The sequence below is a fragment of the Scyliorhinus torazame genome, chromosome 5 (genome assembly GCF_047496885.1).
Source record: "Scyliorhinus torazame isolate Kashiwa2021f chromosome 5, sScyTor2.1, whole genome shotgun sequence".
Classification (NCBI taxonomy): domain Eukaryota; kingdom Metazoa; phylum Chordata; class Chondrichthyes; order Carcharhiniformes; family Scyliorhinidae; genus Scyliorhinus; species Scyliorhinus torazame.
In genome coordinates this window covers 259,741,648-259,753,725 of record NC_092711.1, presented here as the reverse complement: position 1 = coordinate 259,753,725, position 12,078 = coordinate 259,741,648, and the positions used below count along the sequence as shown (strand labels likewise).

General features: G+C 50.5%; 1 protein-coding gene across 3 annotated transcripts in view; it reads left to right on the top strand.

Annotated features, from left to right (window-relative positions):
- rbm41 (RNA binding motif protein 41) overlaps positions 1 to 12,078 on the top strand; it is a 62,572-nt gene that overhangs the window by 29,849 nt on the left and 20,645 nt on the right. Inside the window, exon 1 of one of the 3 annotated variants that reach the window (XM_072505434.1) lies at positions 4 to 150. The exons of 1 other annotated variant lie outside the window; for it this stretch is intronic. In XM_072505434.1, coding sequence (XP_072361535.1) covers positions 143 to 150 — 8 coding nt within the window. In that variant the 5' untranslated portion in view covers positions 4 to 142. Of the gene's footprint in view, positions 1 to 3; positions 151 to 6,248; positions 6,814 to 12,078 lie in introns of those variants that run through there. One more of the 3 variants, XM_072505432.1, reaches the window with a different exon arrangement.

The window sequence follows — 12,078 nt, the reverse complement described above, 5'->3', positions numbered from 1 at the left end:
CGCACGCGCACAGCCAGCACGCAGTCACGTGAGGCGGCGTGGGAGGCCGGGGGAAACTCCAGTTCCCAGGGGCGCCTCACGGCAGTCCGGCACATGCGCGGAGCCGGCTGCCATTGTTTGGTTGAGGAGGAGCGGAGTGAAGATGCGCAGGTAAGGCATGAAGATCGAGCGGGTGGAGGGTATCAGTGGATTTTATCCATCACAGGCGGATCGGTAATGGGGCAGGGTCTCCGCAGGGTCAAAGCAGGTTATTAATTCCGCTCCCGCCCGCGGAAGATTTATCATCACTGGGAGCTGTCCTGGAACAGAGGATACAGAGGGAGATGGCTGCCTGGAGAGAGAGGCTTGTGGGTAGCTAAAGAGCAGCAATAAAACAAAACACTGCTGTTCACAGAGCTGCTCACACTCACATCATTCATATGTAACCTGGTTACATGGAACCTGCATACGTATTTAATACAATAAAACCTGCCCCAAGGCATTGTTTCCTCGGAAGATGTCTGGTGTAATTATAGTATATATATAAAATATGTGTGTGTACGATATATACAGATTAAAGTACCGAGTCTTGCCTATTCCCAGCCATAATTCGTGTTAAATTGTTCAATGATTGTCACAATTTTCTCATCAAAGCATTTTGTTATCTCCAATTGACCCTGGCCATTCTGTTCAAAAGGATGAAATCACTTTTCAGGTTGGGCATCTTAAAATAGTTCCTGTCAGCCTCTTGCAACCTGGAAATGAAGATTAAGTAATGTAATTGGCAATCTGTTGTGTTTATGTTTATCAGGTGTACAGCAGTGTGCAGCTTTGAGCTTTCTTTGTTTTGTTTTTTGGGGGCAGCATGCCATCATTGTATCATTTAACAGAATCATCAATTTTAGAGGGTTCACTTGGGAGAGTAGCAACAGAATATATATATTTTTAAAGGGCCTAACAGGTATTTAATCTTTATTTTCCCCTTTAAATCTCTTTGGGAATTCAGATCAGAGGGGATGGAGGCTAGGGCAGTTGATGCTCCTCCTGTAGAATGTGGGTGGTGAGGGATACCACTGGTGTCCCCGCTGACTACACCTGCAGGAAGTGCATCCAGCTCCTTGGAGACCGCGTTAGGGAACTGGAGCTGGATGAACTTCGGATGAATGGGCAGACAGTGCCAGGATCTCTCGTGGCTGTTCCCCTTCAAAACAAGTATACCGTTTTGGATGCTGTTGGGGGGGGTGACCTACCGGGGGTAGGCCCTAGTGGCCAGTTCTCTGGCACTGAGCCTGGTTCTGTGGCTCAGAAGGGAAGGGGGAGAACAGAAAAGCAATATTGATAGGAGACTCAATGGTTAGGGGAACGGATAGGAGATTCTGTTGTCGCGAATGAGACTTCTGGAATGTATGTTGCCTCCTGTGTGCAAGGGCCAGGGATGTCTCGGATCAAGTCTACAGGATTCTTAAGGGGGAGGGGGAGCGACCAGAAGTCGTGGTGCACATAGGGAGTTAGGTTGGAAGCTAAAGAGCAGGACAAGCAGAGTAGTGATCTCAGGATTGCTACCGGTGGTAGTGAGGCAAGGAACAGAGAGCGAGTGCAGCTGAACACATGGCTACAGGGCTGGTGCAGAAGCAAAGGCTTCAGATATGTGGATCATTGGGATATCTTCTGGCGAAGGTGGGACCTGTACATGAAGGATGGATTGCACTTAAACTGGAGGGGCACCAATATCCTGGGTGGGAGGTCTGCTAGAGCTCTTCGGGAGGGTTTAAACTAGTTTGGCAGGGGGGGGGGGGCGGGGGGGAACCAGAGCTATGGATCAGAGGATAGGGTAGCTATGGATCAGAAGATAGGGTAGCTGTTGAACAGGCAGAAATAGTATGCAGTGAGTCTGCGAGGAAGGATAGACAGTTGATAGGGCAAAGTTGCACTCAGTGGAATGGATTAAAGTGTGTCTGTTTCAATGCAAGGAGTGTCAGAAATAAGGGAGTTGAACTTCGAGCATGGATCAGTACTTGGAACTATGATGTTGTGGCCATTACGGAGACATGGATTTCACAGGGGCAGGAATGGTTGTTAGATTTTCCGGGGTTTAGATGTTTTCAGATGAATGGGGAGGGAGGTAAAAGAGGAGGGGAGTGGCTCTGTTAATTAGGGAGTGCATCACAACTGCAGAAAAGGAGGAAGTTGAGGAGGGTTTGTCTACTGAGTCATTATGGGTGGAAGTCAGAAACAAGGAAGGAGCAGTCACTTTATTGGGAGTTTTCTATAGACCCTCCCAATAGTAGCAGAGAGAGGAACAGATTGGGCAGCAGATCTTGGAAACGTGCAGAAGTAACCGAGTTGTTGTCATGGGTGACTTCAACTTCTCTAATATTGACTGGAACCTCCTTACTGCAAATAGTTTGGATGGAGCAGATTTTGTCAGGTGTGAACAGGAAGGATTCCTGACTCAATATGTAGGTAGGCCGACTAGGGGGGAGGCCATATTAGACTTGGTACTTGGCAATGAATCAGGCCAGGTGTCAGATGTCTCGGTGGGAGAGCATTTCGGTGACAATGACCACATCTCCTTGACCTTTACCATAGTCATGGAGAGGGATAAGAACAAACAGTATGGGAAGGTATTTAATTGGGGAAGGTGAAATTATACTATTACACAGGAGCTGAGGAGCATAAAGTGGGAACAATTGTTCTTGGGGAAATGCACAACAGTAATGTGGGGGTTGTTTAAGGAGCACTTGCTGTGAGTGCGGAATAGTTTAGTCCCACTGAGATGAGGAAGGAATGATAAGGTGAAGGAGCCTTGGATGACAAGAGAAGTGGAGCTTCTAGTCAAGAGGCAGAAGGAAGCTTACGTAAGGTGTACCCAATTAATTTGATGCAATTAAGGGGCAATTTGGCATGGCAAATAGGGGCAATCCACTTAGCCTACACATCTTTGGGTTGTGGGGGCGAAACCCACGCAAACACGGGGAGAATGTGCAAACTCCACACGGACAGTGGCCCAGAGCCGGGATCGAACCTGGGACCTCGGTGCCGTGAGGTTGCAGGGCTAACCCACTGTGCCACCATGCTGCCCATTACGTAAGGTTGAGGAAGCAAGGATCTGACTTGGCTCTAGAGGGTTACAAGGTAGCCAGGAAGGAACTCAAAAATGGACTGAGGAGAGATAGGAGGGGGCATGAAAAAGCCTTGGCGGGTAGGATTAGGGAAAACCCCAAGGCGTTCTACACTTGTGTGAGAAATAAGAGGATGATCAGAGTGAGAGTAGGGCCGATCAAGGATAGTGGAGGGAACTTGTGCCTAGAGTCTGAGGAGATGGGAGAGGCCCTAAATGAATATTTTGTTTCAGTATTCACCTTGTTGCTCATGAGAACAGTATGAACCAGGTTAATAGACTCAAACAGGTTAATATTAAGAAGGAGGATGTGCTGGAAATTTTGAAAAGCATCAGGATAGATAAGTCCCCTGGGCCTGACGGGATATACCCAAGGTTACTACGGGAAGCGAGGGAGGAGATTGCTGCGCCATTGGCGATGATCTTTGCATCCTCACTCACCACTGGAGTAGTACCGGATGATTGGACGGAAGTGAATGTTATTCCCCTGTTCAAGAAAGGGAATTGGAAAATCGCTGGGAAGTACAGACCCATCAGTCTTCCGCCTGTGGTGAGCAAAATATTGGAAAGGTTTCTGAGAGATAGGATTTATGATTATTTAGAAAAAACATAGTTTGATTAAAGATAGTCAGCATGGCTTTGTGAGGGGCCGGTCATGCCTCACAAGCCTCATTGAATTCTTTGAGGATGTGACGAGATACATTGATGAAGGTCGGGCAGTGGATGTGGTGTATCTGGATTTCAGTAAGGTATTTGATAAGGTTCCCCATAGTAAGCTCATTCAGAAAGTTAGGGGGCATGGGGTACAGGGAAATTTGGCTGTCTGGTTACAGAATTGGCTGGCCGAAAGAAGACAGCGAGGGATAGTGGATGGAAAGTATTCCGCCTGGAGGTCAGTGACCAGTGGTGTGCCGCAGAGATCTGTTCTGGGACCTCTGCTCTTTGTGGTTTTTATAAATGACTTGGATGAGGAAGTGGAAGGGTGGGTTAGTAAGTTTGCCGAAGACACAAAAGTTGGGGGAGTTGTAGTAGATAGTGTTGAGGGCTGTTGTAGGTTACAACAGGACATTGATAGGATGCAGAGCTGGGCTGAGAAGTGGCAGATGGAGTACAACCTTGATAAATGAAGAGATTCATTTTGGAAGATCGAATTTGAATGCTGAATACAGGGTTAAAGGCAGGATTCTTGGAAGTGTGGAGGAACAGATCCCTCAAAGTTGCCACCCAGGTTGATAGGGTTGTTAAGAAGGCGTATGGTGTGTTGGCTTTCATTAACAGGGGGATTGAGTTTAAGAGCCACGAGGTTTTGCTGCAGCTTTATAAAACCCTAGTTAGATCACACTTGGAATATTGTGTCCAGTTCTCGTCGCCTCATTATAGGAAGGATGTGGATGCTTTGGAGTCGGTACAGAGGAGATTTACCAGGATGCTGCCTGGACTGGAGGGCATGTCTAATGAAGAAAGGTTGAGGGAGCTCGGGCTTTTCTCACTGGAGCGAAGAAGGAAGAGAGATGACTTGATAGAGGTGATGAGAGGCATGGATAGCCAGAGACTTTTCCCCAGGGTGGAAATGGCTATCACGAGGGGACATAATTTTAAGGTGATTGGAGGAAGGTATAGGGGAGATGTCAGAGGTTGGTTCTTTACACAGAGTGGTGGGTGCGTGGAATGCACTGCCAGGAGAGGTGGTGGAGTCAGAGTCATTAGGGACATTTAAGTGACTTTTAGACAGGCACATGGACAGCAGTAAATTGAAGGGGTGTAGGTTACGTTGATCTTAGATTAGGATAAATGGTCGGCACAACATTGTGGGCCGAAGGGCTATGTTCTTTGATGCAGTTCCAATATTTTAGGCCTGGTAAAGAAGGTGGCTAGTTGGGTACCATTTAGTTCAGAATAACACCAACAAGGTGGGTTCGCTTCCCGTTCTGGCTGAGTTGGAGCCCTGTCTCCTCGCCTTGCCCAGAGAGAGGAAGGCAATGGCAAACTCTTACGAACAAAAAGAGCCAAGCAAATTGTGAAAACTGACGAAGCATCAGCTGACAAAGAGCCACGGTCCTGCTATGGACAGAGCACACATGAATGAATAAAGAATGTTATTATTGTCTTTAAAAGTAAGGATAAAGTCAGTACTATACACCATATATTGTGCAAAATTTTCCATTCTAGAAACCAAGTGTGGTGGTGGGTTGGAAAATCCGTGTGATTCCACTGGGTGGCGGGGTAGATTTTTGTGACATCTTGCACTTTTCACCTCATTAATTATGCATTAGCGAGGATCGCATGGAAACCTGTGGTGGGACTGGCAGTGATGCATCCACCATGCCGTTACCACAAGGAGTCGAAATCCTGGCACAATATTTAAACAGAACCCACAAGCACATGCACTGAAGTGCCAGGTGTGGGCTGAACGTTTAGTGACATGGCTCTCAAAGAAGCCCAAAGTCCTCCACAGTTCAGTGAGGCCTCCATGGAGAATCTTCTCCAGGTAAGACAGGAGCTCTTTGTTTCTTGGGATGGGAGCAGGAGGCCCCCCAACCTGACCACGTCAACCTGGGAGGAGGTTGCCAGCTAGGTCAACGCCCGTGGGGAACAAAAAGTGACTGCCCTTCAGTGGAGGAGAAAGATGAATCATCTGATCCAGGGTAAGTGAATCTTCTCCTCACTCCAAACTCTTGCACACATAAGGGCATCTGACAATCTAAGGGTTAGATTCCACAGGGATATTGCACTCCCAGCAGATGGGCCACCAGCACTGATTGCCAGGCATTTTAATATCACTATCTCATGTAAGATCCTATACAAAAGGTATCTTCCCCATTTACTGGGGCAGGCTCAGCATACACAGCAAGCATGTATGCTTCTGAATTGCTCTTTCATCCAAAGTGCTCACAAGCAATCCACCTCCATATGTATGCCAAGATTTCCCGTAACTAAAGGGAAAGAGCTAAGACCAGAGGATGTACTCCAGAGTTGAGGACATTTCCCCGTACGAGGAGCAAGCTGCAGAGCAGGCTGGTTAGAGATCGTTGCTGCGCGGAAGGCGAGATCACCAGTGCGGGTGCATCCAGTATACATGTGGACAATGACTGAGTAACATATACAGGGGCCTGTCTAATCAATCACTGATAATTTCTTTTGTCTATTCCAGCAAGAAAAAGCGAAGTATGTCCTCCTCCGGACGATTCATCCCAGCTCCCAGGCCGCCTCACATGAAGAAGTAGACATCCCATTTGATGAAGGACCATCCTCGTGTTTAATACTCATACCTCTGGGAACTAATTCCAGAGTAGGCATGGGTTCACAACCTGATGATCCCCTCAGACACAGGTGGAAGCGGTGGCAGCCAAGGTCTTTAACGTTCAGAGGACTGCTGGAGATCAGGGCCTTGCAGAGTCAGATGACGAGCCAATGCATCTGGCCTTAGTGAATCATTGGAGATGCAAAGACAAGCAGGATTGTCAGAGGAGGAAGAGTCCATTCACATTTTGTCTGATTGCGTGGTTAATCACATCAAAGTCTTTATGGGAAGGGTGACAGACACCTTGCAATCCCAGGTCCAGAAGAATGCACAGTTTCTGACAGATTTGCACTCAGACCTGTGAAATGGAGTGCAGATCTTCCTCGAGGAGTCGGGAAGTGACCCTCGGGCACCCAAAGGGAGGAGGAATGCCAGCCAGTCATCCTGAGGCATCCGCCAGAAGTCTTCAAAGGTGCCGTGCCACTCAAAATCCCCTCTGCCTTCACCCCCCTCAACTCCAGCAGGTCAGACCAAGAGAAGTTCACCTGACCTTGAGCAGGAGAACCTTAGCAGTTCTGGACGGTCCACGCCTTGGGCCTCCAGAGGACATCTGCCAAAGTAACCTCAGACAAGAGGGTGTAGCAGTCAGTACGCTTCCACCTCTGCTGCAGTTGTTGGGGTCGCACCTACGCATAGCGGTAGAGTAACCAAATTAAAAAGTTGTGAATACACGATGGTAGCACAGGTTTTCAATCACTGCATATACTTTTCACTTTTGTAAATATATTTTGCTTTTATCCTCTCCAAGTAAATCCATAGAATCCCTACAGAGCAGAAGGAGGCAATTTGGCCCATTGGGTCTGCACTGGTCTACCTAAGCCCACTCCCCCAACCTATCCCTGGAACCCAACTTACACCTCTTTGGACAAAAACAGGCATGGCCAATCCACCTGAACTGCACATCTTTGGACTGTGGGAGGAAAACTGGAGCACCCGGAGAGAACCTGTGCAAGCCCCACACAGTCACCCAAGGTTGGAATTGAAGCCGGGTCCCTGGCAAGGTGAGGCAGCAGTGCTAACCACTATGCCGCCCAGGTCTCAGGTATTCGATGGCACATTGATGTGATGCACTATCCCGCAGTCATTCAATGTTATCAAATGCCCCCACTGACCTGTCCCAACGATCTCATATCTAGTCTTCACTCTGAAATCTCACTTAATGTCATCATAGTCGGTCGCCTTTGGCTCCACGTGAGTGACATGGCAAAGGAACTTCCTATAGAAAAATGATGGCTGGACAATGGACGCGTGTAAAACCTCTTGAGAATTGTTCATGGAAGATTAGTGATTAGTCACACTGAAGCCTTTTCCTTGTGGATGTTATAAGTATTTAATTCACCCTAGTGCACTTTGCAATGGCCTTTATTTTATGATTGAGGTTTTGGTTAAAGTATTATTCATCGTTGAGCACCATAGCCTTTTATGTCTCCCTGGAGCGTTATTTTGTCCCACCTTTAAGACTGAACGTTACTCTTTTATTTGGTCCCACTCTCCCCATGGATGATGCTGAGCAATGGAGATTGGTTCCTCCCAGTAACATTTTAAAAGTTTACTGTGGGTATGAATGTGTGACGTCAGAGGTATGTGCTTATGCTGATGAAACCATTCAGTTACTGTGAGGATCTTACTTTACTCATGAACGGCCTCCTAGCTTTTCTTGGAACCCCTTTGTGGGGTCAAAGAACACCAATCAATATGGATTTCACTATATGACTGTACAATCAGTACCTTAGGGTTCATAGAAAGGATTGACCTTTATCAGATGGAAAATGTTGCGGACTATAATGCTATGAAATTGATGCTGCTGCACATCTGCTCATCAGTATCTATGAAGAGAATAGGTTATCACTGACTGCTGTGCCAACATTTGACAGGGCCATGTCTCTCCCATGTATGTCTTGCCAAGGCAATGAAGGGCATAACATTGGCAGGCTTCAGCCGAATGCAAGGTACTGACTGCTTGTTAATAGTCACACAATGGTTCTGCTGAACCACTCTGTGAGGACATTGGGATCTTAATGTATAGATGATATACCTTCAATTCACCTAGAGGCAGAGAGAGCGAGTGAACATTAGGCTTTATTAGTTATGAACTTGCCTAGCCAAAGCGGTTGGACAGATGAATGCCGCCCACAGGCGGCCGGTCTATATATGGCCCCGGTGAGGGCGGAGCCAGAGGCAGAGCCCACCGGAGTTACAGTACAGTACCTGGAAGCAGCTCGTATTACCACTTCCAGGTCATAGGTTACAGTATCATGCATGCAATAGGTGAATATATTCACCACATTCATCCCCTGTTAAAAAATCAAGTCCAGCGGGGGTGACTTGGGGTCATTACATATTCAGTCTATCTGGAGGCCAGATCGTTCTCTTCGACTTCCTCAGCTCTGGCGGTGCGGCGGGCACGGTTGTTGCAGGTGGTGACTCCAGGGGAGTTGTGTCTGGAGCTTGAGCCTCAGTCCGGCGTTTCGGAGACGGTTGGGATGTGGGGGTAGGCAGGGGGGTTATGGGAGGCGGCAGTGTCGGTGCGGGACAATACAGGAGACCCAGGGGAGCGTACAGGGCGCTGGGGGTGGCAGCGGGGAGGGGGGCGCGTTGGTAGTGGAACCAGCTGGTGCCAGGTCCCGTAGGGAGACTATCTTGCCGTCCGTCCTGGTGTGCGATGTAGGTGTACTGGGGGTTGGCGTGGAGCAGCTGGATCCTTTCGACCAGGGGGTCGGTCTTATGGCTCCTCATGTGCCTCCGAAGAAGGACTGGTCCCGGAGTTGTCAGCCAAGATGGAAGTGAGACCCCGGAGATGGGCTTCCTGGGGAAGATAAACAAACGATCGTGAGGGGTCTCGTACGTGGCTGTGCAGAGGAGTGATCAGATGGAGTGGAGGACATCAGGGAGGACCTGCCAGCGAGGGATCGGGAGACTTCTAGACCTGGGGCCAGAAGAACGGCCTTCCATACTGTCGCGTTCTACCTCTCCACCTGCGGGTTATAGCTCGCAGTCCTGCTCGAGGCGATGCCTTTGCTGAGCAGGTACTGACGAAGCTCATCGCTCATGAACGATGTGTCCCGGTCACTGTGGACGTAGGCAGGGAAACCGAACAGTGTGAAGATGCTGTGCAGTGCCTTTACTACAGTGGCTGAGGTCATGTAGGGGCAGGAGACAGCGAAGGGGAAGCATTCTTCTCTAGGACCCTCGACGCTTCCGAAATCCGACACCCCTCGGTCGAGAAGGAAGCACAAGCCATAGTAGAGAAGTACTCATCGATGACGGTGAGGAAGTATATATTACGATTGGTGGAGGGGACGGGCCCTTTGAAGTCAATGCTTAGGTGCTCAAAGGGCCGGGAGGCCTTTACCAGGCGGGCCTTGTCTGGCCGGTAGAAGTGCGGTTTGCACTCCGCGCAGACTTGGCAGTCCCTGGTCATTGCCTTGACCTCCTCGGTGGAGAAGGGCAGATTGCGGGCCTTAATGAAGTCGGTAAGCCGGGTGACCCCTGGGTGACAGAGGTCATTGTGGATAGCCCAAAGTCGGTCATCTGGCGCATGTGCCGCGGGACAGGGCATCTGGGGGCTCGTTGTGCTTCCCAGGATGATATTTGATATCGTAATTGTAGGTGGAGAGTTCGATCCTCCATCTCAAGATTTTGCCATTTTTTATTTTGCCCCGTTGTGCGTTGTCAAACATGAAGGCGACCGACCGCTGGTCGGTGACGAGGGTGAACCTCCTACTGGCTAGGTAGTGCCTCCAGTGCCGCATGGCTTCCACTATGGCTTGTGCTTCCTTCTCGACCGAGGGGTGTCGAATTTCGGAAGAGTGGAGGGTCCTAGAGAAGAAGGTTGAGTGTGGCGGCCAGTGCGACTTCTGACGCATCACTCTCTACCTGAAAGGGGATGGACACGCCCACCACGTGCATTGCGGCCTTGGTGATGTCGGCCTTGATGCTGCTGAAGGCCGAGCGGGCCTCATCCGTCAGGGGAAAACTGGTGGTTTGAATAAGTGGGCGGGCTTTGTCCACATAGTTGGGGACCCACTGGGCGTAGTATGAGAACAATCCCAGGCATCGTTTTAGGGCCATGAAGCTGTGGAGAGGGGGGAGTTCTGTGAGGGGGCGCATACGGTCGGGGTCGGGCCCTAGGACTCCGTTCTCCACGACGTAGCCGAGGATGGCCAGTCGGGTAGTGCGGAAGACGCACTTTTCTTTGTTGTATGTATGTTTGAGGGATTGGGCGGCCTGGAGGAACCTCTGAAGGTTGGCGCCATGGTCCTGCTGATCATGGCCGCAGATGGTCACATTGTCCAAGTACGGGTATGTAGCCCGCAAACTGTACTGATCCACCATTCGGTCCATCGTTCTCTGAAAGACCGAGACCCTTTTAGTGACGCTGAAGGGGACTCTGAGGAAGTGGAAGAGTCGGCCAGCTGCTTCAAAGGCAGTGTCGTGGCGCTCTTCCGGGCGGATCGGGAGCTGGTGGTAGGCCGACTTCAGATCGACCGTTAGAACACACGGTACTGCGCGATCTGGTTGATCATCTCCGCTATACGGGGTAGGGGGTACGCATCCAGTTGCGTGAACCGGTTAATTGGCTGTAGTCCACAACCATCTGATTCTTTCCCCCTGTCTGGACGACCACCACTTGCGCACTCCAGGGGCTGTTGCTGGCATCGATGATCCCTTCACTCAACAGTCGCTGGACCTCCGACTTGATAAACGTCATGTCTAGCGAACTGTACCGCCTGCTCCTGGTGGTGATGGGCTTACAGTCAGGAGTGAGGTCCGCAAAGAGTGAAGGGGGGGGCAAACCTTGAGGGTCGCGAGGCTGCACACCGTGAGGGGGGCAAGAGTCCGCCGAACTGTAAGGTCAGGCTTCGGTGATTACATTGAAAGTCCAATCTGAGCAGTAGGGGGTGCAGAGGTGGGGGAGGACGTAGAGCTTAAAACGAGTGTACTCTGCACCCTGCATCACGAGATTGGCGATACAGTATCCCCGGATCTGAACCGAATGGGACCCGGAGACTAGGGAGATTGTTTGGGATGCTGGGTAGGTGTGGAGAGAGCAGCGCTTTACCGTGTCGGGGTGGACAAAGCTCTCCGTGCTCCCGGAATCGAAAAGACAGGGGATCTCGTGCCCGTTGACCCGGACGACCACCATGGAGTTCTTCAGCTGTTTCGGCTGCGACTGGTCGAGAGTGACTGCGCCCAGCTGTGGGTAGCCTGTGTGGTCGGTGGAATCACAAGATGGCGGCCCTCATGAGTCGCACGTGTCGGGCTGGGGCGAAGATGGCGACTAAGATGGCCGCCCCCATCGGTCGCACGTGTTGGTCGGTGTTGGGGCCGGCGACCAAGATGGCGGCCCCCACGAGTCGCATGATGCTGATGACGCATCTGACAGGGGCATTCCGGGCAGGCACGCAGCCACATTGTGGGGTCTGTGGGGCTGCGAGTCCATGGTTCGGGCCTGGTGCTTTTTCGAATTCTGAGCCTTGGGTCGGCCCAGACAGACTCTTAACGAAGTGCCCCTTTTTCCCACAGTGCCTGCACGTTGCTGTGCGGGCTGGGCAACGCTGCCGGGGGTGTTGGCCCTGGACGCAGAAGTAGCACTGCAGTCCCTGGGCTGGGCTGGCAGCCGCGCGGCGCAGGCCTGTGACGTAGTCTGGTGCAACGGGGGCCGCGACGAGGGTGT